The sequence below is a fragment of the Cervus canadensis genome, chromosome 1 (assembly GCF_019320065.1).
Source record: "Cervus canadensis isolate Bull #8, Minnesota chromosome 1, ASM1932006v1, whole genome shotgun sequence".
Taxonomy (NCBI): domain Eukaryota; kingdom Metazoa; phylum Chordata; class Mammalia; order Artiodactyla; family Cervidae; genus Cervus; species Cervus canadensis.
This window is the reverse complement of record NC_057386.1, coordinates 50,529,610-50,557,258: the sequence shown is the minus strand read 5'-3', so window position 1 is coordinate 50,557,258 and position 27,649 is coordinate 50,529,610. Positions and strand designations below refer to the sequence as shown.

The window sequence follows — 27,649 nt, the reverse complement described above, 5'->3', positions numbered from 1 at the left end:
GAGGAGGGTGCTGAGCGGGGGAGGAGGGTGCTGAGCAGGGGAGGTCACAACTACAGCTTCTGCTTTGTCCTCCAGTGGCTATACTGTCACCCTATTCACTTTTGGCAATGATGTGAGTGCTAAACTCTCTGATGCCGATGATGGTTCTTCAGTTAATTCCCTTTGTAAAGGTAAAATGCACTAATCTAAAATGTCTGGGCACGTTCCTCGATTCCCTCTTTGGTACATATTTAACTGAAGTGAAGAGAACAGCAAATTCTTGTCATTATTCTCAGTCACCAATGAGGGCAGGAATAAAAAAATTTTTTTCCAGGAAGACTGACTTCAAAGCTGTGGATTAATGCTGCCTTTTAACCACAGAAGAGGAAAACTAAGTTCATATTACTACTCATCCTGAAAAACATTTATTGCTCCATTAATAATTCTTCCTATGCAAAAGAAAATTTGTTTTTCTTAAGTTCTTAAAAACCCAGCATATGTATACACTTTTCTTCTACTGAAGGAAAATTGGTTTGTGTTGAAATCAATTCATTTCATCGATCTGGCTAAAAATCAGAGTCCAAAAGGTGACGATGATATCGTTCAACTTCCTCCTCCTGCCCTCCAGAGTCAGTGACGCTTATTTTGAACAACACTGGTTTTCATGTAGTTTGGTTTCTGGAACACTGGCACATGGGATACTTGGCACTTGTTTTTATCAGAAAAGCAATCTGGACAGTTTCAGAAAGGCAGGATGCTCTGCTCTGGACCTCTGAGGAGTTCTGTCTGGCTGACCTGCCAGCAACTTCACCTCTGACGTCTCCTGCGAGTTTCCATTATACTGCTCTTCTCACTCACTCAACAGAGAGAATCTGCCAACATCTCCTTCTGTGTTACTACTGCTCAACTCTCACAATCTCTTCGTCATCAGCAACATGAAGATCATTAAGTGGCCTAAGGGTCACATAGCGTCTAAAGACATGGTGACGCAAAGAACAATGAAACCTTAACCCACCTGCTGGTATTCTGGTTCCTGTTTCTTTCCAAACTGTCCTTGGCTCCGTGAGTGGGCTGAAACTGTTCACCTCCGCTCTGTTTTCCAGGGCCATAACGAGCTGGCAGCTTAAAAATCAGCAGACATGTTTCAGTGCTTTGATGAAGGAATCCCTCTTCCCTTCACTCTCACATTCTATTTTTAAAGTCATTCTCGCTCAGTATGTAGAACTAACCAGACCTCTCAAGACAATTTCAGTTCGCATGTTTCACATTTAATAACTTATCTCTTAGCTGGAGGCCTCTTCATAGACACATTGGCCCTCAGGACTTCAGTCCGAACAGGGTGCAAGTGGAAAATGAGAGACAAAATAGACATCAAAAGTCCCCAAACTTTCCCCTATGTGATTATTAAGGCAGCAGGTTTTACGGCAGGAGTCCCAGGCCCTGGGTTCTCGTCTGATCTTTACTCAGACTGACCTAAGTGAGCCCTATGTTTTGGTTTCTTCATCCATAAAACAGGGACAATAATATGTGCCTAAATCTACTGGGGGAGTGGGGGGAGGAGACGGGTGCTATGAAAATAAAACACAACCAAAAAAAAAAAAAACCAGAAGGCTACAATACTTCCAAAATAGTGTAAGTAAAATAAATTAAAGCCAATGCCCTTTAGCGTAAAAAAGAGACCTGCGATCTGCTTACTGCAATTTCAACTAACTTAGTTTAATTATATTTCCTAACCTACAGCAAATAAAAGGAACACATATGAGATCTGGGGATGGTAGCAAGACACCTAAAGGTGAGAAGATGCATAAAAATGATCACTGTCTCTGTGGAGTATGAGTTCCAGAGGCTGTTGAGGGGAGGCAACAGTGTATCACAGAACATCACAGTGACAGATATTAAAAAAATCATCATGGTCACCAAGGAAAGGCTAGAATAGATTTAGAATATATTCAAATTGGTATTTAGAAAAATGGCTAATCTGCAGTGTTTTCATTCAGTATGATTAAAAATTTAAGAATGGAGAAATTAAAAGAATGAATTTCAAATGTTTGAAAATTTCACTTATGTGAAAATGCCTTATTCCTTGATTATGCTAGAAAACTAGAGTAGGCTTTTTAAAGAACAATTTTAAAGAACAATTAAAATATGGTATAGTTGCTTCACACATAGTCATATGTACTAGTAGATAGTTTCCAACAACGGCTGCCTTCAATGCCTTCCCTCCTGGTCCACATTGCCATGAGAGAGCTGGAATCTACTTCCCTCCCCTTGAATCTATGCTGCCTTCCTAACTGTGACCATCAGAAAAGCAGCAAAAGTGATAGTGTCCTAGTTTTTAAGAGACCTGGCAGCTTCAGCTTTCACTTGGGAAGCCAGCTGCTGGGCTGCAGAGAAGCTTGGGTGAGACTATTAAGTGAATGAAAAGAAACCAAGCGTAGAAAGAGGCCGCCTGGGGGAGCCAGGTAACTGAGGCCTTCCTGGAACTTCTTGCTCAACTCAAGACTCCAGCTGAATGCAGCGGAGGGGGTGGTCCCAGCCAGCATCACAAGGGATGGAAGAATCAGTCAAGTTAGCCCTGTCATACTCAGAGCCCACAGAATGATGAGAAGTAAAAAAAACACTGCTATTTTATGTTATGCAGCAACAGGTGATCAACATACAGTATACAATAAAAGTTATTTCTAGTAGTTTTCTAGTAAACTCTAACTTACATTGTGCCTTCTCTTTGTGTGTGTGTGTTAGTAGTAGCTCAGTTGTGTCCAACTGTTTGCAACCCCATGGACTGTAGCCCACCAGGTTCCTCTGTCCATGGGATTCTCCAGGCAAGAATACTAGAGTGAGTTGCCATTTCCTTCTCCAAAATCACCTTCCTTCTCTTTACATAAAAACAAATGCCAAGGTTTTTCCAAATGTTCTAAGTGAGGACTAAAGTCTCGCTGAAATGCAGCAAGGAACAGTGCAAGAGCACTAGCCTGGGAGTCAGAAACCCAGCTGGGCCTGGTCAGTAGCACAGCAAGGGGTGGGGTAGTGGGAGTCGGCTGCCCTGTGCAGGCCAAGAGGGTGCACTTCAGGTGGAGGATTTTAAAAGAATTAAAAAACCCACTAAAAGTTAGCCTGCTTTTTTTTTTTTCCACCATGAGCCAGCAACTCTAAATAATTTCAGTAATAAGATCCTCCTTCCAGTGGTGCTGACCTCTCCCACTCCACCCTGTGCTCAGTCACATCCATGGATCTCAGGAAGTTTAAGTCTCTGAGCTTGAGCTTCACACTCTGGAAAAGGATGGGCTTGATCCATCTCTAAAATTCTGATTCAACAGGCAGCCAGCTCTGCATGTGTGAACTTGTTAAAATTCATCCATTTATTGATTCCCTCAATGACCACTTACGGAGTACCTTCTACTGCTAGGCCCCCTTCTATGTGTGGGGACATTCAAGCCCAGAGCCTACAAGCCATGTGGTGTGGTCAAAAAAAGAAGAAACAGCAGCAGCTCACAGGGGAACCACTCTTCAACCTCACATCCTCTGAGGCATTTCCTTTGACTACAAAGTCTTTCCATTCCCCATTGGTGTCTGAGCTGCTCCTAGCAGAGCTTGTGGCTCATTCATCAAATCCCAGGGTCTAATAAACAGCCTCTGGCTCTATGCTTATCAAATGAGTGAATGAATGAATTAATAAGCAATTCAGAATGGGGATTAATACCTGCCCAAGATACCATATTTGGTGAGTTGAACTATATAAAATTGTCAATACTTGATGATTTTGACCTACAAAACAGCGACTTCACATAGTTCATAGAATTTTATAGAGGACAGGGCCTGTGAGCTGGGTTCCAAATAGAATATGAAGAGTATCTACCTTGGAATTCCAACCTAGAGGCCTCGTTTCCCAAAGCAAAGAGGACTCGCTACGAGTTGGCGGTGCTGACGCCGCCCTTTCAGGCGGGTCAGGGTATGCAGATCCCGCGTGCTGCCCTGCCCCCCCACCTCAGCCTCACCTGCCGGCCCTTCTCCGGCTGATCCCCGGTGCTTTCTTCAGTGACTTTGGGGAAAAAAGCTAAAGGTGTCCAGCCAGAGTCTCTTCTTTTCTTGGACCTTTTGCCAAAATGTCCTCCTCGAAAGTCTTTCGCTGTTCTCGGAGACCTTGCTAGAGTCGGACCGTTGCCCCCCGGGTCGGGCTGCTGGTCCCCCGGCCACTGCACGACAGGAGGGACGTAGCTGGAAGCCGGGGGGCCGAGGGCTGAAGGTGAGTCGTGGATACCTGCAAACTCTCTCGAAGAAGCCCACAGAGACCTGCGCTCCGCCTGCACCTTCTGTATCATCTCAAGCTTTTCTATCTTCTGCTGAACATTCCTCAGCAAATCAGCATTCTGGTGCATCAAGGTCTGCGAAATCTTCAGGTTCAGCACACACTTACTGATGTACTCCTCAGTCATGGACCGGTTGTTCACGCCGCCCTTGGCTCCTCCGGCTGGCGCAAGCAGGCTAGGGGAACGCAGCACACCATTCTGCCAGTCCCAGTCCTCACAGGAGAGCTCCGTGTCAGCGTCCGAAGAGCTCTCGTCTTCGTCGCAAAAACAGCACGCCTCTCTCTCCATCTTTTCCAGCTCTTCTTCCATGGACTTCAGTTCATCTGTCTGATTTGGTGTGGCTCCCTCAAGAGATAAGCCAGTTCCTGGATGCTCCTCCTCTTGGTTATCTGCTGTGTCCAGGCAGCCTGAGTAGATTTCATTGATTTCGAAGCTGCAGAGGCTTGTCTGATCTGGGCTTGGGCTCCTGGCCTCTTCCGCCACAGAGCAGGCAGGAGAAGCAGCATCTTGGCGGTCAGTCTGCTGGGCCACTGGATTTACGTCTGGGACAGGAGGCTCTGGTGTTGCTCTCTCAGTGGGAGAAGAGTGACCCCTTGGGGAATGAAACTGACCACCTGCTGAAAAGAACAGCAACATGCAGCTGACTAAAGTGACCACAGCAGCTCAGCACCTGCAGCTTGTTGCTCAAGTGGCAGGAGAACACAGAAAGAAGGTTCTTATCTCCTCACTCACTCTTAATTAGAAAGACTGCCAGATACACTCACAGAGAATGAGAGGGTCTTCCCAACTTTTGATGAGAGTTGAGATAGAAAATCTGGGAAGGGCTTTCCTGGGTGGCTCGGTGGTCAAGAATCTGCCTGCCCATTCAGGAGACACAAGTTTGATCTTTGATCCAGGAAGATCCCACATGCCGAGGAGCAACCAAGCGAGTGTGCCACAACTATTGAGCCTGTGCTCTAGAGCCCAGCAACTACTGAAGCCCACATGCCCAAAAGCCCGAGCTCTGCAACAAGAGAAGCCGCCACAATGAGAAGCCTGTACACCGCCAACTAGAGAGTAGCCTCTGCTCACTGCAACTAAGGAAAAAGCCCACCCAGCAATGAAGACCCAGCACAGCCAAAAATAATAGGTAAATAAAATTATTTTAAAAACAAGAAAATTTGGGAAGGATCAAACCCAGGAAAAAATGCTTATGCTTAAGTTATAAGATGTTCAAAACATGCCTAACTATCAGGACAAGTGAATTACAGGCCCCTGAATCTTAGGACTAAATTCATACTTTCTTTACACAAAAAGTGTTTGAATAATCATGTCAGTTCAAGTCATGCTCTTTGTGAGCATCTGATAAAAAGAGCCGAGACACTGCCCAAGAAGCCACTGCACTGTGAGAGAAATAATACCTTAAAAAACAGCGCCAGGACTGACCACCCACCACCCCCTGGTTGCTGTGTACGGCTTGTAGAAAATGGGATGGAGGAGTCAAAGTAAAGCGACCTCGGAGAGCCATTCTGGAGGCCTCCAGGCCTGCGCAAAGAGTCAAGGGAATAGTCGCTTGGCTAGAATCCAAATGCCTGAATTCCAACTGTGTAATCAGCCTGGAATCACGAGCAAACCACACCTCTCTGAACCTTAGTTTTCTCATCTGGAATATGAGGGCATCAACCAGATGACTGCAAGGTTCTTTGCAGCTCTGAGTTCAAAGGTTTCCAAGTACACTAAAAAGTAGTACGGCTTTAAGAAAAAGGAAATACCAGAATGTTAACAAATTATTTCTAAGAAATTAAAATCTTAAGTAATCTTCTTCTTCATATTATTTCAAGTTTTCTATAATGAACTGTAGTGAGAATTTCTGATAATGTACACTCAGAGCCTTGAGAAATTTCATAGAAATAGCACCTGGGAAAACAGCATATATCAAGAAACTGTGTTGATGATGTATCAATAATGATGAAAAACATTTTTCATGTTTTTCTGAGAATAACAGCCTTCTTACAGACCCCAAGGCCAGACCCAGAAGGGAGTATGACTGGGGTCATAAAAGCATGGACCTTGGAACAGCGGGTCAGCGTTAGGTATGAACACTGCCTACACACTTGCTGACTGTTGCCGAGACTATCCCACAAGGGAACGGCCTGGGGTCAAAACAAGGAGATCTGGACTATGTCAATGTAGAGTCTTGGGAAAGATAGATCAGAGAAAGTTTTGCAGTCTGCAAGCAGGAGTAACAGCTGGACTCAGTGGACTCTGCACCTCAGTCCAACAGAGGCTGCAGGTCCCCTGACCCACTGCACCAGATTTCGTGTCCGGTTCTCATTCTCGTTGCTCGCCCCCGGACCTTTACAGCAACAACTGGCGCACAACGTGGGGCTGGAGCAAAAATGAAAACACAGCGACACAGAACCTGGGACGGTTGAGAGACCTCTGAAAATTCCCACTGGTAAGTCCTCAGGCGTTTAATCAGGGTTAAAATGGGAAATGTTGAGAGTGCAGAACACTATTTGTTTATTAAGACAGCTCTTGAAAGCGGGAGGAGCTTCTATTAGTGAAGGGCGATTATCAGAATTGTTACAAGCAGTGGATAAATATTGCTGCTGGTTCCTGTCAATAGGGATCTTAGATTTAAAAGTCTGGGAAAAGGTTGGGGCCGAGTTGAAGAAAGAACATACAAAAGGAACTTCTCTCCTTGTTTCTGTTTGGAATACTTGGACATTGAATAAGTCAGTACTGGAATCTTTGCAGACTTCTGATTCTTTTGATGAAAGTGATGATGACTCTTTTGAAAAACCTCCAAATCAATATAGCAAGACCAGTTGCCAAGTTATATTCAATCAAGGTTATATACCAAGATTGGGACTGGGCAAAAATCAACAAGGAAGAATTTATCCTTTGACGGCTCAAGATTTCAAGCACCACCGCCCCCACCAGACTGCTTTTTCACTAGTGGCCAGTACTCGTGTTAATCTTCCTCCACCCACACTTATATCTCTTAATTGGAAAACTGATCAACCTGTGTGGATAGAGCAGTGGCCTCTAAAACAAGGAAAGTTGGAGGCTTTACATAAATTAATTAATGAACAACCTAGCAAGGGACATACCATTGAGTCCTTTAGCCCTTGGGATTTTCCAGTGTTCATTATACAAAAGAAGTCTGGTAAGTGGAAAATGCTTACTGATTTGAGAACTGTTAATGCTGTTATTGTTCCAATGGGTACTTTACAACATGGTCTACCTAATCCTAGTATGATTCCAAGACATTGGCAATTGTTTGTTATTGATCTCAAAGATTGTTTTTCTACTATTCCTTTACACACTGATGATCAGCCTAGATTTGCCTTTTCAGTTCCTTCCATTAATTTAAAGGAGTCACATAAAAGATTTCAATGGACAGTATTACCTCAAGATATGATTAACAGTCCCACTATTTGTCAAAATTTTGTAGCCAAGGCTTTACACCCAGTGCAACAGCAATCCTCTCATGCATGTATCATTCATTATATGGATAATACACTATGACTACAAAAAAGAGAGATGACATTTTTGACACTGAATGGCCATGATATTCTTTAGATTCTGGAGAAAACTGGTTAAAATAAAATCTTTTTTGAAACTGCAAAACCGGTTCTTCTTGCACGTGCAATTAGGAAAAAGCTGATTTGTTAAAATACTTTTTTGGAGCTCCAATTCTGCCTGGGAAACAAAAACAGGCCTGGGAAAAAACCTGAGGCTAACTCTTATCATATCCTTGGGATATACAGCCCACTCTGTCTGGGACTCCAGCCATAAACAAATTGGCAGAACTCAAACCAAGGGAAAAAAAAAAAAAGAAGGAGCAAAAAGATATTTTAAATTTCAAGCGGAAAACTATGAGATCTCTGTCTGTCTGTCTAAATTCAACTGTGTCTCAGTGTGTGTCTTTGTTTTTGGATACTATGTGGTTAATTTATAAATGAGTTCTATTTAAAGTCAGGTTCACTTGAACTGAAAAATATTCAATATTAAATATCTAACATTAATGTTTGTTTGCTAATCTAATTAAGACATGTCTTTAAGTCATCAACATTGTATAATACTTTTATTGCGCCTAGGTTTAAGGTAAACTAAATTTGTCAACAAAAAGGGGAATTCCCTTGTGGTCCAGTGGCTAAGACTCTATGCTCCTGATACAGGGGGGCTGGGTTTGATCCCTGGTTAGGGAACTAGATCCCACATGCCACAACTAAGACTCTATGCAGCCAAATAAATAAAAATAAATGTTTTTAAAAAAATTTAAAAAATTAAAAAAAAATAAATTTGTCAACAAAAAAAGTAACTCTTTATATATATAAATGAGATGAAAACTTTTAGATAAACTCTATTAAAAATACTTATATTTTAGAAATGTCTAAAATAATCTCTGAGGATTGGGGTAACTTAAATTTCTAAACTAAATGATAAATTACTAAATGGTAAAAGTTTATTCAATAGCTAGGTCACTTCCAAATAAAATAAGATTTTTAAAACATTAATTACTGAACACCAACTTCCTCTTACAGAAAAACTAAAGAGATTTTGGACTATTAATAAATATGTTTGGTGCCATCCTGAGATGTTCTCTATCAAAAAAAAAAAAAGCAAATGTTTTTTAAAAATTAAAACTGGTATTTATGTTCACCAATCTACAAAATGCTAATATACAAGACAGCTCATGGTTGCTAAAGAAAAGTAAGATGTGTGTTTTTAATAAAATTGTATAAGGAATGGAATTACTTTCTATTAAGGAAAAAGGAAGTACATCTGAACTTACAAGTGTCTGTTCTCTGAATGGGCAAATACAGTGATGAATACAGAAGTGTAAAAAAGGTTTGTGGCAAGTGGAAGAGAGTTTTATGCATGATACAGGTTTCTTAAGACATTAAACTGCCTTTGAAATCTTTTACTGTTACTTTGACTAGTGAATAACTATTGTTTCACAATGAATATAGTGAAAGTGAAGTCGCTCAGTCGTGTCCGACTCTTTGTGACCCCGTGGACTGTAGCCCACCAGACTCCTCCATCCATGGGATTCTCCAGGCAAGAATACTGGAGTGGGCTGCCATTTCCTTCTCCAGGGGATTTTCCCGACCTAGGGATCAAACCCACGTCTCCCTCATTGCAGGCAGACGCTTTAACCTCTGAGCCACCAGGGAAGTCCAATGAATATAAGCTGGTACCAATCTGGAATTTGATTTTCTCTTCCTGTTAAAAATCAAAGTCTTCTTGGAATATGGCTTTTTTGATAACAGACTATATAAATTTCTTTGTCTTTAAGTGATTCATACTTTGCTTTTAAAATCTTTTGTTACTTAAAAAAAAATCTTTTGTTACTTTGATAAAATGAATGTTATTTCACAATGATCTATGGAGACTATGACACACATAGACAAAGCTCATACTGTTTCTACAAAATTAACCCCTTATAAGGAAATTTAAAATGGATAAATAATGGCTATAAACCAGTCAGGGCTATGGGAAGTCCAAGACAGCCACTTGGCTTTTCCCGGCTCCCTGACAAGCCTCACTTTTATTTAATAAGATAAAGCCTTTCCTGGCTGTAGGGTTAATATCTCACAATAAAAAAAAAATGCTTAAAATACATTGTCTGAGATCTCCAGTGACTGGGACACCCATTTTGCTGGACAGGTAGTACAGACATTAACAAAAAACTTCACAAACTTCTTGGCTGCTGCTGCTGCTATGTTGCTTCAGTCGTGTCCGACTCTGTGCGACCCCATAGACGGCAGCCCACCAGGCTCCTCCATCCATGGGATTTTCCAGGCAAGAGTACTGGAGTGGGGTGCCACTGCCTTCTCTGAAACTTCTTGAAGACTATCGTTTTTACTGACATCCTTAGTCATCAGGCAAGGATCACAAAACAAAGGGATTGGTTACATGAGATTGAACAGACTGCTAAACATGACTACAGTTTTCATGACTTTTTTGTCTAATATATTACTGGCTTCTAATCTTTGTTTTCAGATGTAAAAAGGCTCATCTCCTCAAGTCACTGATGGTTTAAAACAATTTAGTGATTTACACCTGTGGATAAAATTAAAACATTTTTCCTTTCTCTCTGTCACATCCCTCCAGAAATTAAAAACATTTGGGTTCTGAGCAGGCTTATCAAGGTTAAAAAAGAAAAAAAAAGACTGTCTCCAGACATATACAAAAATCTCAAGAGTATACTGGGGAGCTCTAAAAGAAATATCCACCCAACTGATGTCAGGCCTATGACATCTAATGTTTCACTGAATCTTAAGTTCTAATTTTGTTAATTAAGATCTGTATTTATAGGCTGCAGTCCATGGGGTCGCTAAGAGTCGGACACAACTGAAGTGACTTAGCAGATATATATATATATATTTTTTTTTGAATAGATAAGCATTATTGGGGCAGTAGATTTAATCCCTGAATGAATGGGTGAATAGATACAATTAACATGTATATAATGAGGAAGCTGCTGAGCTAGAGGTGAGAGGTGGTACTCAGGGTCCCTAATTTCCGGTCAGGGTCCATGTGCATTGGTGGCATAGTCCCAGTCTGATAATGTCAGCTCTAGTATCCCAAGGATGCCTAAGAGGCATGGCATTATGGTCCATACAGGTGGTATAGTGTCCTTGGGTTTTACAGAGCTCTTTGTTGTCTGTGTGTGGTATGAGAAGTGGAAACTGGAGTTCTGAGAGACTTTTTCTGTGTGTGTAGCCAAGGGATACAGAGCCAGCAAAGCTGCTAGGGGTGCTGGTTCCTTGTTGAGTGATGCTTTTTCTGTTCTTTTCAGGGAGAAAGTGTAGAATCAGGGACTCTCAGGAGAATCCTTAGATTATATCCGGTCCTGCTTTCTTGTTTTGCTTATGGAGAAGCAACTATGGGTCTCCTATGTTACACAGTCTTCAGTCAGGAATAAAGCTCTATGTGGTGATCCATGCCCTTTCCACTGTTTGCCAATACCTTTTGGAGTCATGTGGTATGGGGGCTGTGAGAAAACTAAACAAGTTATTGGTTGAGCTCCTGGCAGACAGAGCTCCAGGGTTGGCAGCATTGCTGAGCCTGTGGTGGAGGGTTGCTCTCCTTTCACGGTCATGGCAGGATGCATCTAGAATTGAGCCATCTGTTTTCTGCTGGGTTCACAGGGTGGCAGGGCCTGTCTGATTACGTCCTGAGGATTTCCTTGCTGGCTTTTGATGTTGAACTTAGATCCCTGAGAGAAGTGAGGGAATTGCCTCGATCTCATGACTGAGGCCCTTGTTCTGTGCTTACAGCTCACATAGTCCCTGGCACATTGGAGTGCATTTAAAGTTGGCTTAGAATTGCTTCCTGTTCAGTCCTCATTTTGCTCTAGTGTCTTGGTTTTTGTCATTTGGAAATGCTAGTTTAGTAGTGTGAAATGTGGTGAGTGGCAAGTCAGGGAGACTTGCTTCTCTCTTTTACTCAATGCTGTGTGACATCACTGGAGTGATTCTTAATTCTGTTGGTTTTCCTGGTTCCCTTGCTGAAGAATTGCGGGGTGGGCTTTTGAGTACTGTAGCTAGAGAGACAGGAGATGTTAGGGGTGTAAAGTTCTAGAGAGAAATAATGGAACCTTTGTGGTATTATTAACGAAGGAGTATACTAGCCAACCTTAGAACCTGAGCTCCTGAAGTTCAGAGAACTGAGGCCATAGACTGGGGGTGGGGTGGGGGGAGACAGCTAAACCAATCAGACTCTTATTCTGATTTCTCATCCTCCAGCTGTCCTAATCACCTTTCTTCTTCTTTTTATTCTTCTTTTAGAAAAAAGAAAAGAAAAAAAAAGATCTGTATTTACTAAGACTCACTTCTTAGATAATTCCTTATGGTTATGTTACATTGCTAAGAAGCTTCATTAAGTTAAATTTAAAAAGACATTCGTTAAGTTAAATTAAAAAGTTACTTCATTAAAAATGACACTCTAAATTTGTTTCTAAAACTTATCTCGGTAATTAGTCTTTAAATAAAGATCAGATACTCCAGGATCTACAACCAGGAAATTAACAACAAGCTATAGTCATTTAACAAACTAAGTCAGATGACTTAAAGACGTCACTGGGCTATACCTAATAAAAGTTCTTGACTGAAATTCCTTCTTATGATTTTACTATTACTGCTAACTATACTGTTTTCTATAGTGCCTGTTTCAAGAAATATTGTCCCTTACATTATCAAATGTATGACTGAGCCACTGATATAATGATGGTATACAGTTCCATATAAAATCCATAGTTATAATGGATGTAACTCATATCCTCCTCTGGTAAACTCTCTTATGTACATATGACTATTGATACATTCTCTCAATTTATATGGGCCACTGCTCACTCCAGTGAGACTACAAAACATATACAAAGACATTAATATGCATTTTTGCTGCTATAAAACTACCAAAAACTATAAAAACTGATAATGGCCCTGCTTATATCAGTAGAACACTCCAACAATTTCTTAAAATTTGATCTATAAAACATTTTACTGACATTGCTGATAACCCACAAAGACAGGCCATAATGGAAAGGGCTAATCAATCACTTAAACATGCAATACAAAAACAAAAAGGGGGAAATGCCATAGGACAATAAACAATATTGATTAAAGCTTTATTTACTCTCAGTTTTTGAATATTTTGACACAAACTACGGAAACTACAGCTGAGTGACATTTTTAGGCTACATCCACAAATCCAACTAAGCCTGTGATTTGGTGGCAAGATCCACTAACAAATGCTTGGTCACCGAGAAAGTTAATTACATGGGAAAGAGGGTTTGCTTGTATCTCCCCAGGAGAAGGTCTAGAACCTGTGTGGATTCCAGCTGGTAGAGTCAAACTGAGCAGAAACCACCAGTGACTCCAGACAACCTCATCATGGTTATGTTTGCCCCGATAACTATTGCAGTGAGTATACGCCTGGTTTTGGTAGAAGCAAAGAATTATACTTATTGGGCATATATACAAATTCCCGCATTACTAAAACCCATTGACTGGGGGGATTCCATGATTCCCATTTATGTTAGTGATTTTTCCTGGATACCAGGACCTGAAGATACACGCCTTCCTTTTGTTTAAAAAGAGAAAGAGACTCCCTTCAGTGTTACTTATGGGTATGAATCCTGGCCAATTTGTGTAGGACCAGGTACAGGATGTCTTAAATTATCTATGCAAGCCTGGTGGTTCACTAATTCTTTAAATCATAACTATACTAAGGTTCAACTATATCTTCTCTCTGGTCTGAGTTTTGCTTGTAACGACTCAGAATCCAATAATGACACCAAATCAGACAGACCTTTATGTGAACATCGCAAGCTGTGGACTGAAATACAACATCGCATTCAGTGGAATAATTGCCGCGGGACAGGGGGAGTAATTTTGATTAATGGTTCCTATGGAATTGTATGGGACTGGTCCCCGAAGGGGTATGCAGTCTCTAATTGCTCTCATCAAAATCAGTCCCGTAATCCTCACAAAAGGCTGCGTTGGCAGGTGTATAAAGTCTCTGACCATACTAATATTACCACTCATTCAGATCAGCCAATTACATGACATGGTAGTGTCATGTCACCTTCCTTCCCACAACTGGATCAAGGGAGAGGGCAAGGAGAGATTTGGAAATTGGCTTTAAGTCTTAGAAAATTACAAATTTGGGATGGACATTATTCCAATAAAACGAATTATTCACTGACATTTAACACCAGTACAAACTGGGCATTTTATATTCAGGCTTGTGTGAGAGATCATTATGTGCTCTTGAAAGGAACAATTTCTATCAATGAAAGTGTACAAGAACTTTCTTGCCAGGATTACAAATTATATACTTGCTTGAATTCTTCACTTTATAATTCTAATCACTCATTTGTTATATTATGATGGAGACTGGAATCAGTCTTCCAGGAAATCAAACCAGACCATGGGAAGGCTCCCCTGAAATACATGCTCTTTTAAAGGTTACAAATAAAAGTATTGCAATGTTCCAAAAGGTTTATTGGACTCCTTATAACAGCTTTTGTGGGAATTATCGCTGTCGTGGGACAGCCACGACCGCAGCAGTAGCCGGGGTTGCACTGCATCAAACTACACAAACGACTACATTTGTACAGTAGTGGCACCAAAATGCAAGTTCTGCCTGGGGAAGTCAGACCCATACAGACCAAGAAAGCAATGAACGATTGACTGGTTTAGAAAATGCAGTTCTCCTTCTAGTGGATGAAATACAAGATTTGAAATTACAAATTCATCTTAAGTGCGATTAGAGTATCTCTTCATTTTGTGTCACACCTCAGAAATATGATCAAAGTGCATATACTTGGGATCAATTATCTAAACATTTGCGAGAACACATTCATAATAATCTATCCTTAGATATGTCCTAATTACAGGCTACTATTTCTAATATGCAGAATGTTCACTTACAATAACTCCCAGAAACTGATTTCTTTAAAGAAATTGAGGAAAGCTTACATAAACTTAACCCCATGATGTGGATGAAAACTTTAGAAGGAGGATCGCTTGGTACTATAATATCAAGATGCATATTTCTAACTGTTTTGTGTCTAGTCCTCAGATACACGAGAGAAATCATCCAAGAAATGATGAAGAAATAAGTTGCTCGGACAGCGTATCTACTCCTGCAAAAACAAAAAGGGGAGATGTAGTGGGAATTTCTAATAATGTACACTCAGAGCCTTGAGAAATTTCATAGAAATAGCACCTGGGAAAACAGCATATATCAAGAAACTGTGTTGATGATGTATCAACAATGATGAAAAACATTTTTCATGCTTTTCTGAGAATAACAGCCTTCTTACAGACCCCAAGGCCGGACCCAGAAGGGAGTATGACTGGGGTCATAAAAGCATGGACCTTGGAACAGCGGGTCAGCGTTAGGTATGAACACTGCCTACACACTTGCTGACTATTCCCAAGACTATCCCACAAGGGAACAGCCTGGGGTCAAAACAAGGAGATCTGGACTATGTCAATGTAGTGTCTTGGGAAAGACAGATCAGAGAAAGTTTTGTAGTCTGCAATCAGGAGTAACAGCTGGACTCAGAGTGGACTCTGCACCTCAGTCCAACAGAGGCTGCACGTCCCCTGACCCACTGCACCAGATTTTGTTTTCTGCTTTTATTCTCGTCGCTCGCTCCCGGACCTTTAGGGCAACGATGAACAGATGATAATTTTAAATAAAAATCACCATGTTTACTTATGAAATGATTGAATACATTCCTAAATCATACTAGAAAGAAATAGATTGTTACTGCCCACTTCTAGACAAGGTGTATATGGAGCCCATAAAGTTAACTTAATTTTAAGGATCTTGATTTTTTTTCCTAAGGCAGTCATCTTTCCCAGTATAAATTATGGGTATAATTTGGAGGAGTTGATTAGTTGCAGCTCTCAAAACCCAGTTATGTCAAAACCTTGAGTTAAGGCCATACCTGTTTCCTTCAGCTCTTTTATTTCCAAGTTAGGGGTCTCTTTGGGATGTTCTGAAGTTAGTCCTAGATAGACATTGACATCAGGATGAAATTCGTATCTCTGCACCCTGGGACTCTCAGTTGGCTGAGTTCTCTGGGCTCCAATAAAATCCTGTAACAAGGGAAATACTGTCAAGGACATATTTGCAATCATCTGAATGTCACTGGTGTTTTAGAAACATATCTAGGTGTCAGATAAACTCCCTGTTACTCCTGTTGGGTAGACTCACTGTAGTTCTCATAAATGAACTCACTGTAATTACCAATACTTTGTAAAGTAATAACAGAGGCTTCACTGGTGGCTCAGTGGTAAAGAATCCACCTACCAATGTAGGAGACATGGATTCAGTCTCTGATCTGGGAAGATCCCATGTGCCGTGGAGCAACGAAGCCCCTGCACCGCAACTTCTGAGCCTGCGCTCTAGAGCCTGGGAGCTGCAACTACTGAAGCCCACACACAGAGATCCCATGCTCTGCAACAAGAGAGGCCATCACCGTGAGAGCCGGTGCATCACAACCACAGAGTAGCCCCCCTCGCCACAACTAGAGAAAGAGCCTGTGCAGCAACGAAGACCCGGCACGGCCAAAAATAAATAAATAAACAAAATTATTTGTTTTAAAGTAACTAAAGCTGCTATCCACTGAATCACACTAGTGCCTACAGGGTGCCCCTTTTACACTGACCCTCTCCAGCGTCCCTCTGCAATTTCCTGCTGCCCTCACCAAGTCAGGCAGTTAGGCTTTTCTTGGGAACACAGAAAGAGTGTCATGAAATGAGGATTTCCAAAACTTCCTACAACTTGATCTCTAGCTTCTTCTTGGTCTCTTAACTCCCTAATCTACCCTGAGATAGGTAAGCAAAAATAGACCCCTAACAACTTTAGAGCTTACCTTTAAGTCATTCTTCATAATATACCGGATATCTTGAAGGTTCATAGTTCTATCTTTCTGCTTGACCTGGATGCCTGACTTAACAATATCATAGTAAGGTTTCGGAAGCCTGACATCAGCTTCTAAATAATTTCCCAAAACTATGGTTTCTTTAATGACTGAGCCATCTAAGCCATCCCAGGGTATATTGTCTGTTAAGGAAAAAGCCAGAAGAAGAAACATTAAGAAATCAGATGAAACTGGGTAACTTCTGTCAAGTTGCTCAATCTCTTTAAAATTAATTTCTCTCTGTAGAAAAACTACTGGAAGCTCAATAACAAAGGAGAAACCATCTGACCCAAATAACAGGGAAATCCCTGTCACAGAGACTGGAAAGAGCAGTGTCAGACCCCTGCCGGTATGGACTTCTGGCCGGCAAACCTGGGGACCACAAGGGGATGTTTCCTGGTGTCAGGGTGGCCTGCCCAATGCATTTGTGTCACAGAAGGTGAGGCTTTGCCTCTGAGGCTGTAAACACTACTAAATGGGACTGAGTCTCACCCCGTCAGTGAATGTGGTATGTATACCTTCACCTCAGAGTCCTGTACGTTTGGAAGGGCTTCTGTTTCTTTTAAGTGACACTGCTTATACATACAATGGGTCCTACGTGTGTTTGATTTCCATTTACTTCTCAGAGGCCAGTCCTTTCCCCTCATCTGTAAGTTCTTAACATAGAAAACAATTTGTGGTTGCCAATGGGGAGAAGGGAAAGAGAGGGATGGACTGGAAGTTTGGGGTTGGTAAATGCACACTATTACATTTAGAATGGAATGGATAAACAACAAGGTCCTACTGTATAGCACAAGAAACTACATCACTCAATATCCTGTGATCAACCATAATGGGAAAGAACATTAAAAAAGAATTGCACACATATGTGTAACTGAGTCACTCTGCTCTACAGCAGAGATTGGCACAACACTGTAAATCAACCATATGTCAATAAAAATTCAAAAAGAAAACAGGTTCTTAAGGGGCACCTCGCAGAGACCCCTAAGCACTGACAGCAATATTCAGTTTACAAACTCTCCTTGGATTAAATGCACTCCTATTGACAAGCCAATAGGTGGGCTTTGCGGAATCTTAACAGGTTAAAAGAGAATGATTTCTGAGAGATCATATCTTGCATAAACACAAAGAGGTTTCCTTAAGTCTTTTTTCCCTGTGTCCTGCATTCTCCTAACACTAAGTGACTCTTCGGCAGGGGAGAAACCCAAGCTGAGAAGAGGGGCTTCGGTCACTGTCAGTGTGCTCTCTGACCAACCTGTTAAAATCTCCTGTATGATCACGGAAAAGCTGTAGATGTCCGACTTCACGGTGGCCGCCTTCTGTAAGATCACCTCCGGGGCGGCCCAGCCGTACAGCTGGGTGGGGAGCGGCACTCGAGTGAGGTCCCTGTGTGCACCCCCAGCCTGGCTATGGAAGGAAATGCAAGGCAGGGCTGATGCCTTAAAGGATCCCTGTGATTACCACGCAGCACATGAGTCAAACACTTGCTGATAACCTCCTTGAGCTTCTAGAAACCCAGCTAGATCCTGAACCAACCCACACTGCCTGCGATTCCTTACTGTTGCTACCTGAGCAGGCCCTGCCCCACCTCCCACCTCAGCTGGCCACGCCCTCCTGCTCACTCACTCCCCGCAAATCACAGGGGCCCTCTTGCAGCTTCTCCAACGTGCCAAACACATCACCACTTAAGGTTTTTGCACTGGTGGTTTCTTCTGAGAGCATGCTCTGCCCACAGATCCTAGCATGACTGCGTGCTTCTTATAATTAAAACATTAGCTCGAAAATCACCTCCTCGGAGAGGACTTACCAGAACACCTTTACTGGCATCAGAGCATTTATTATCTGAATTTCTTGTTCATTGATTTATTATTTATTATCTGCTATCCCTAAGAAAGGCAATCCCAAAGAATGCTCAAACTACCGCACAATTGCACTCATCTCACACACTAGTAAAGTAATGCTCAAAATTCTCCAAGCCAGGCTTCATCAATACGTGAACCGAGAACTTCCAGATGTTCAAGCTGGTTTTAGAAAAGGCAGAGGAACCAGAGATCAAATTGCCAATATCCGCTGGATCATCAAAAAAGCAAGAGAGTTCCAGAAAAACATCTATTTCTGCTTTATTGACTACGCCAAAGCCTTCGACTGTGTGGATCACAATAAACTGTGGAAAATTCTGAAAGAGATGGGAATACCAGACCACCTGACCTGCCTCTTGAGAAACCTGTATGCAGGTCAGGAAGCAACAGTTAGAACTGGACATGGAAAAACAGACTGGTTCCAAACAGGAAAAGGAGTAAGTCAAGGCTGTATATTGTCAGCCTGCTTATTTAACTTATATGCAGAGTACATTATGAGAAACGCTGGGCTGCAAGAAGCACAAGCTGGAATCAAGACTGCCGGGAGAAATATCAATAACCTCAGATATGCAGATGACACCACCCTTATGGCAGAAAGTGAAGAGGAACTAAAAAGCCTCTTGATGAAAGTGAAAGAGGAGAGTGAAAAAGTTGGTTTAAAGCTCAACATTCAGAAAACTAAAATCATGGCATCTGGTCCCATCACCTCATGGGAAATAGATGGGGAGACAGTGGAAACAGTGTCAGACTTTATTTTTTTGGGTTCCAGAATCACTGCAGATGGTGACTGCAGCCATGAAATTAAAAGACGCTTACTCCTTGGAAGGAAAGTTATGACCAACCTAGACAGCATGTTAAAAAGCAGAGACATTACTTTGCCAACAAAGGTCCATCTGGTCAAGACTATGGTTTTTCCAGTGGTCATGTATGGATGTGAGAGTTGGACTATGAAGAAAGCTGAGCACTGAAAAATTGATGCTTTTGAACTATGGTGTTGGAGAAGACTCTTGAGAGTCCCTGGACTGCAAGGAGATCCAACCAGTCCATCCTGAAGGAGATCAGTCCTGAGTGTTCATTGGAAGGACTGAAAGCTGAAACTGAAACTCCAATACTTTGGCTACCTCAGCTGATTCGTTGGAAAAGACCCTGATGCTGGGAGGGATTGGGGGCAGGAGGAGAAGGGGACAACAGAGGATGAGATGGCTGGATGGCATCACCGACTCGATGGGCATGAGTTTGAGTAAACTCCGGGAGTTTGTGATTTGGCGTGCTGCGATTCATGGGGTCACAAAGAGTCGGACACGACTGAGCGACTGAACTGAACTGATTATCTGCTCCATGAGGCAGGCTTCTTATCTCTTATATCATCAGAACTCTAAACTTACACCAAGGCCTCAATGCTTACTTTTGAATAAATGAACCTAAGACTTTTTCAAGAACCCCTTCCAGCCTCCCTCAAAGCCTTCTGGGACTCTTCCAACTCTTCATGATTGCTTCTTTTCTGAGCTCTGCCCTCTTGGAAATGAGCCCTCTCAGTTTAGTACTCAAAGTTTCACTGATTTGCTTGAATAACTCAACTTTGCAACCTGGCTCCTTGGGAACTAAGTCCGAGGTCCTAGGTGTCCTCTGGGCCACCAAAAGTCCTCAGGATGAAATCAGCGCTGCCTTCTGCACACAGCTGTCATGAGCATCAAATGAGATCACATGTGTGGAAACTCTCTGTGAGCCATAAAGCACTAAGCAAGTAAGGAATTAATACGAATGTTGTTGTTGTTGTTTAGTTGCTAAGTCATGTCTGACTCTTTGCGACCCCATAGACTGTAGCCCATCAGGCTCTTCTGTCCATGGGCTTTCCCAGGCAAGAATACTGGAGTGGATTGCCATTCCCTTCTCCAGGGGATCTTCCTGACCCAGGGACAGAACCCGGGTCTCCTGCACTGCAGGCAGATTCTTTCGTGTCTGAGCCACCAGGGAAGCCCAGGGTTGAGGCTGGCCATCTCCAAATCCCCATTTTACTCTAGGATTCACGTTTCTATTGGAGAGCGCGTCAAAGAAACTGTTACACCTCCATGTGAACAACAGGTGGCGCTGCATCACTGGCAAACAGCTGGGGTTTTGTCAACCTTGAAGTCTATTAACAGGAAAAACGTCCAAACCGTTTAGCTCTTGAACACATAGCCAAAGTGGGGAACCTTGCTCTGAATCACTTCAAGGATTCACTTCAAATGCTTCCTGAGCACTTACTACTATGTGGCAGGCGCTGAGCTGGGCAGTAAAGATGAACAAACCCTAGCATGGTTCCTGCCCTCTTGGAGCTCACCATTCGGAGGGGCCGACACTTGACTGCTGGGCAGTGAAGCATGCTCGGTGATTTGGGGAAAGGGCTTCAGTATAGGCTTCATGGGGTGTGGTGGAAGATGGTGTCAGAAATAAGTTTAAAAGGAAAAACGGGAGCGCCAGGTATTCCAGGCGTGAGAAGCAGCCCTGAGAAATGGCATGGCCTGCAAGTGTCCTCAGACGGCCAGGCAGAGTGGTAAGCGATGAGCGTGACGCTGCGGGCGGAGCCCCCACCGCGGAAGGCTTCCCACTCTACAAACTGAAGGGACTTAATCTTGTAGGCAGAGGGAGACACTGGGATTGAGAATTGACCAGGTCTGAGACTGAGCAGCTCAACCGGCGAGAGCTATCTGGCCTCCACCGGTTTCCAACGGAAAACGGCTCCAGTCACAGCTAACTTCTCCCTGCTGCTCTCTCCTCCCATCACCGCCGTCTCCATGCACGAGCGAGGAGGAGCTTCTCAACCTGTAAATCAGCCAGAACATCATTCTGCTAAAAAAAATCCTTCACAGTATTTTAAGTATTTAAAATCCCAGTGTTTTAAGGATTAAATTCAAACTCTTTGCCAAGGCCCACAAGGGGAAGCCCAATCTAACCCGTGCTCTCCTCTCCAGACAGAGAGACAAGGGGCACACAAGGCCCTGGGAGGTGATAGCCTTTCCACTTCATTCATTTAAAAAACATGTTGAGGAACTTCCCTGGTGGTCCAGTGGTTAAGACTCCACGCTGCCAATGCAGGGGGTGTGGCTTCAATCCCCGGTCAGTGAACTATGATTCCACATACAGCATGGAATGGCCATAAATAAATAAATAAATAAATAAAATTGTCTGTAAATAAATAAAATAGAATTTTAAAAATAAAAAGGAATTTCCCTGGTGGTCCACTGGCTAAGACTCCACGCTCCTAATGCAGGGGGCCCGGCTTTGATCCCTGCTCAGAGAACTAGATCCCACATGCTGCAACTAAAGATCCCACATGTCACAACTAAAGATCCTGTGTGCTGCAACTGAGACCCAGCGCAGCCAAATAAATAAATACATTGTTTAAAAAAACCTTTTTTAATTAAAAAAATAAAGAACATGTTGAGCTCCCACTGTGTGGAGGCCTGCTCTAGGTATCTGAGATATGGCAGCAGATAAAACAGAAACCCCTGTCCTCATAGAGCTTTTCTAAGAAGTAAATTATGAGATGTAAGACCTGCCAGGGGCTTCCCAGGTGGCACTAATGGTAAAGAACTCGCCTGCCAATGCAGGAGACATAAGGGATGAGGGTTCGATCCCTGGGTCAGGAAGAACCCCTGGAGGAGGGCATGGCAACCCCCTCCAGCATTCTTGCCTGGAAAATCCCATAGACAGAGGTGTCTGGCAGGCAACAGTCCATAGGGTCACAAAAAGCTGGACATGACTGAAGTGACTTAGCAGGTATGCATGTAAGACCTGCCAGAGACTCAGAAATAAAGCCTCAGTGATGGTGATGGGTGAGGACCAGGCTCAGCGGAGGTAAGCAGGTCTCAGCCAGGGGTCTGCCGGTGGCTCAGGCCTCACAGCTGTACCGGAGCAGCCCTGGGCCTGGGGCTCAGAGCTGTGGAGGACAGCAAGGAAGCACAGGGTAGATCCTCTGCCCCCAAGAACTGGAAGGAGAGGACTCTGACTTCTGCCAAATGGGAAATGAAATCCATCCCCCAAACCTTGAGTAAGGATGACGTTTTCATCACTACTTCCCTCCCTGCACTGAGCCCTGCCCACTCAGGTCAGGATCATAAGGCTCACCAGCAAGGTTCACCAGCACCCACTGCCTTCTCGCATCTTCCAGGATGCGCAGCTGTGGTGCATTTCCCAGCCTGCCTGCAGGGAAGAGGTGACTGGGCGCTGGGCACTGTAAAGTGGGAAGTAATGATACACCCATTTCCGGCAGTCCCTAAACCCTGCCACGCATCCCTCCAGGCTTGCTATTTCTCGCTGACCAGCAATGCGGAGGACACAGAGGGAGGCGGAGGCCTGGGGGGCAGCGGAGCCCCGGAAGGGAGGAACACAGAGCACCATGAATGCCACCCCTTCCCGACACACAAACACTGCATGGCAAGGTGAGTGAGAGATACTTGGGCTGTGTGAAGCCACAGAAAATTTTGAAAACTTACAGTCTGGCTAACATGTGCTCACGCTTGTTAAGTGTTTATTATAATGAACAGAAGTAACTTCCCCAGAGTCCCTCTAACCTTGGCTGACAGGGGAAGACATTGGGAAACCTCCTCCACTGATAAGGCAGTTCAGCCCACCAATGAGGGATCCTGCCCAGATCAGATTCTCTCTCTACAGCAAAGCACCCGCCCTGGGGAGACCCTGTTTGGAAGTCATGATCGAGGTGCACCTACCTTTCCATCATGTACTCCAGGTTGGTCAGCCTAGCTTCCCCTGTGGAGACAATGTGGATGGCGTAGGAGCTGAGGGAACGGTGGATAAAGCCCCGGGAATGCAGGTATCTCAGGGCATCGGAGATCTGGAGCAGCAGGTGCACGATCACCTCCAAGTGCAACATGGGGAACTGGGCCCGCTGCAAGCGAGAACAAAGTCTGACCAGCAATGCGGAGGCCACAGTGGGAGGCGGAGGCCTGGGGGGCAGTGGCGCCCCGAAGGGAGGAACGCAGAGCACAGTGAATGCCACCCCTTCCCAACACACACACACTGCATGGCAAGGTGACGGAGAGATACTTGGGCTGTTGTGAAGCCACAGAATGCTTCACAGTTTCCAAAGTCTTTTGCATTGACCTTCATGACAGCCATCTGGTGTCATGGTGGGGAACCTAAAATCCAATGAGGTTAAGTGACCAGCCTGAGGTCCCACTGACTCAGGCCCCCGACTCCAAACCTGGGTTCCTCTCCCTTAGCCAAGCTGCTTGATGTTACGAAGAAAATGAGGAGAGAAGTCCTCGAATCTGGTCCGCACCTCCAGTGTGGGCCCCACCACCACTGGCGATGCCAAGCCTGTGCTGCGGGAGAACCTGATCATAAAGGACAATCCAACCCCCACTGCCGTCAGAGGACCCAGAAACTTCACTCCAGGAGGACAGAAGTTCCCTCCCACTAACATACCCAGTCACAACTTCTCTCTTCTCTCCCCAGAAGTGGCATTTAAAGTCAATGCCCTCCCCCGAGGAGAGGAAAGGGAGCTATAACACTGAGAGGCGGTGCCCGGGCAGGAGGAGGGGTGATCCATTTCAGGGAAGGGCCCTTCCCGCAGGCTCTCTTCTCACTCCAGCCCAGGGTCTTCAAAACAAAGCCATGGAGAAAGAAAAACCAATCTTTCAGGACCTTTTGGAAGTCACATTTCAGGCCAAAGCAAGCTCCCAAGCAGTCTGTGTGCCCCATACCCTCCACCAGGAAATTGGGAAAGCAGGAAGGGACAGACAAGGCCTTGCATATAAAGGTCCCAAAGGGCAGCAGTCCCCAACCTTTTTGGCACCAGGGACCAGTTTTGTGGAAGACAATTTTTCCACGGATGGGGGCAGGGGAGGTCAAGTTTCCAGATGATTCAAGCACATTACATTTATTGTGCACTTTATTTCTATTATTATTACATCAGTGCCATCTTAGATCATCAGGCATTAGATCTGGGAGGCTGAGGGCCCCTGCAATAGGGCACAAGTGAAAATGCCAGAAAATAAGGCCAGAGACTGTTTGGTTATTGTTAGTTAAAAGTGTGGCTGTGTGTTTTCTGGGTCTACTGAGCTCTCAGATGTGTGATTTAAAAAGCCAGACTAACAATAACAAAATCACACTAGTTCCAATGTGCTGATTAGCTTTAAACGGTGCATTATATAGCCCCTCTCTGAGTAAAGAACTAAGAGATTTCTCTTCTATGCATGCACAGACGGGAACTCTGCTGCTGGGGGAAAAGAAGAGAGGGGAAGGAAAAGGAGAGTCAGAGTGGCAGGGAAAGGCAGCAAGGGGAAATGCAGGCAAACAGTCATTTACCCGTTCGTGGAGGACACTGAACAGCGTGCCCACCGTGATGCGCTCGTACACGAGGCGGGTCTTCTCCAGGTCCGGGGACAGGCACACAGCCATCAGCTGCAGCAAGTGGGGGTGCCGCAACTTGCTGCAGAGGCAAAGAAGCCCCAGGTGAGGCAGAGGGAAAGAGGACAGGATGAAACCATGGGTGCTTTCCTTTCTTCTGGGCTCCCTGAACACATTCCAAACAAATTCTATTTACACACAATGTTCTGCTAAGAAAGTGGGATGGGGTAGGGGTCGAGTTCTCTGTTCATGGAATTCTTGGCTTTTCACTGATCAGAACCTGAAGGCTTAGGGTCATCAATGACAGTGTCACTAAGAGCTACTAAGGAAGGGCCTTGACATACATCACCTTGATCCTAATAACCAGCTACAGGAAAGGTGCCATTACAGTTACACTCACAGAAATCAGGAAGCAAAGGCCAGGGAGAGGTCAGGCCCAAGGTCACACCTCCCACCCAGCCTCACATCAGAATCCACACTGTGTCTATGAGCCTCTCCAGCCTCCTTGAGTCCCTTTAGGCTGACTTTCCCAAAAGGAAGGGTTTGGCTTTATAGGAGTTGAGTGAACTTGATGAGCCAGGGACTATTCCAAGGCCTCAGCAGCGCTGGTATGCAACCAAGGATGAAGTTCCTGCCCCAGCAAGACCTGAAGGACCTGAAGGACTAACCCCTGAGCCACAGGAAACCTAAGGTACTGAGACCCATGGGCGTGTTTTCCAAGGAGAGACAGCGCACGCGGTCCTGATGGTGGGCCTTGAGGGCTGCAGATGAGCCAGCCAGGCCTGAGGCTGGACCTCAGAGACATGCAGGGAGTCTACTAGCGGACAGAATTGAGCCCCTCATTACCACCATCTCCAGCACTCAGGCTATTCAAGAATGCTTCTTTTTCCTTCTTGGCAGCCCTGGAAAGTCAAATCAACCCACCAGGAGGAAATGCTGAGGCTGAGGAGGCTGGTCTCCACCCTCAGGTACAGCCCTGAACTTGGGTCTGAGATGCTCCTGGGTTTTCTTTCTCACCTACTGTGCTCCTGCTCGGCGATTAACAGGTCAGCCAGCCGCAGCCTGCTGCAGTGCGGGTGGGTGGGGAGGTGCAGCTCCTTCACCGTGACCCTGCTCCCGTTCCACACCAGGCTGCCGGGGCAGGAGAGAGTGTGAGCAGAATGGGGTGTGAGCAGGAGGGAGTGAACAGCCACTTCTGCAGACATGTGATCAGAGGAATAGTGTTCACACAGATTCTGTACAGCTCCCCCCAACCCCCGCGACATGCCCCTGCAGCATGCGTCCTCCACCTTCCTCCCCGCTCCTACCCCCAGGGCCTAAAGCACTTCAGGGACTTAGTACAGGTGGCAGGAAATCACTTAGTACAGGTGGCAGGATTTAAGGGAGGGAGTGACTTGATCAGGTTTGCATGTTACAAAGACCAGGGCACCAGCTGTGTGGGGAGTGGTGGGCAGGGGTGTCTGGAGAATGAGAGGCCAGTTGGGAGGCTGGTCTGGGGAGGGACATGAGGTGGACGGAAGAAGAGAGGACGTGACAAATCCGTGGTTCAGGCAGGAAAACAAGAAGCACATCTGCATGAGACACAGAGCCAGTCTGCAGAGGCCTTCTCAGATGGGTGTGACTGCTAAGCAGGGAAGAAGCAGCCAGGTTCAAGGAGGACAAGAGACCTTGGACAGGACAACTCAGGTGATCCTGTAGGACGCTGGTCGCTGGAGACTGAGCCCATCCCAGGGACTTCTGTCAGAGTCAGATCTTATTACTGCCATCTCTGTTGCATCAGCTGGTGAGAGCCATTAGCTGATGCTTGTGGGGCTTCAGTGCCTTTGACCTGTATCAGAGGCCAGTCACCACTATGCTGCCTCTAATTCTTTAGAGAGCAGAGAGGTTGAAACACTGTTATAAGTAATCTTTCAGAGCAGTCGTTCTCAACAAGGGGCCATCTGGCCTTGACTGTAGACATTCTGGTTGTCACAATCATAAATGCAGGGGGGGGTTGGGGGTGCGGGCAGAGCTGCTACTGGAATCTAGTGAGGAGAAACCAGGGACACTCCCAAACATCCTACGGTGCACAGGACCACCCCCAACAACACAGGGGAACAAAAATGTCAATGGTGTACAGATTGAGAAATCCTGATGGAGACATTTGCATTTCAGTATGTCCCTGTGTTCAGGCAGAAACCCTCCCCATACAGGGAAGTCACACAAAGTCTATTCTTCCTGTGGGACTAAATCCGACTTCCACCGGCCAACTTCTGCTTACTTGGTCATGACCATGTAGGGGCCACTGAAGAAAGAGAAGGTGGGCTCATCGTCAGCTTGAATCACTTCCTTTTCTCCAATTACTGGAAGAGATCCTAGATAGGCCAGCTGTGTGCCTCCTGTAAGATAAAACTGAAAGCAAAGCAGAGTTTCAAATAGAGGGAGAAAAGGGAAAAACTTAACTACCTCCAGAATCTTGTCAGCCAGCTAAAAATAAAGGTAGCTTCTATTTACCAATTTGTTGGATACCCCTATGCACTGGGTGTAATTCTTCTTATTATCTTTAATCTTCCAAGAAACCCTGCAAGGTTGTGATACTCTTTCCCTCTTGCTGGTGAGGAAAATGAGGCTCACAGAAAGAGGTCAGACGCCTACAGGAAGCACCAGGCCTCAGGGATCCCATGAGGCCCCCACAGAACATGTCTGGGGCCTTCGCTGGGAATTAAAGGTTCAGTTCC

The 27,649-nt window shown here is 44.5% G+C and overlaps 1 protein-coding gene across 5 annotated transcripts in view; it reads right to left on the bottom strand.

Moving 5' to 3' along the window:
• The window catches only part of TEX14 (testis expressed 14, intercellular bridge forming factor), a 151,014-nt gene that overhangs the window by 30,550 nt on the left and 92,815 nt on the right, over positions 1–27,649 (bottom strand). For 4 of the 5 annotated variants that reach the window (XM_043482934.1, XM_043482967.1, XM_043482938.1 and 1 more), the window contains exons 7-15: positions 27,193–27,323; positions 25,950–26,063; positions 24,891–25,014; positions 23,291–23,469; positions 17,978–18,129; positions 16,675–16,865; positions 15,745–15,895; positions 3,975–4,903; positions 995–1,101 (exon numbers count right to left, since the gene is read on the bottom strand). In XM_043482934.1, the coding sequence (XP_043338869.1) occupies positions 995–1,101; positions 3,975–4,903; positions 15,745–15,895; positions 16,675–16,865; positions 17,978–18,129; positions 23,291–23,469; positions 24,891–25,014; positions 25,950–26,063; positions 27,193–27,323 (2,078 nt within the window). The remainder of the gene's footprint in view (positions 1–994; positions 1,102–3,974; positions 4,904–15,744; positions 15,896–16,674; positions 16,866–17,977; positions 18,130–23,290; positions 23,470–24,890; positions 25,015–25,949; positions 26,064–27,192; positions 27,324–27,649) is intronic. The other variant, XM_043482959.1, reaches the window with a different exon arrangement.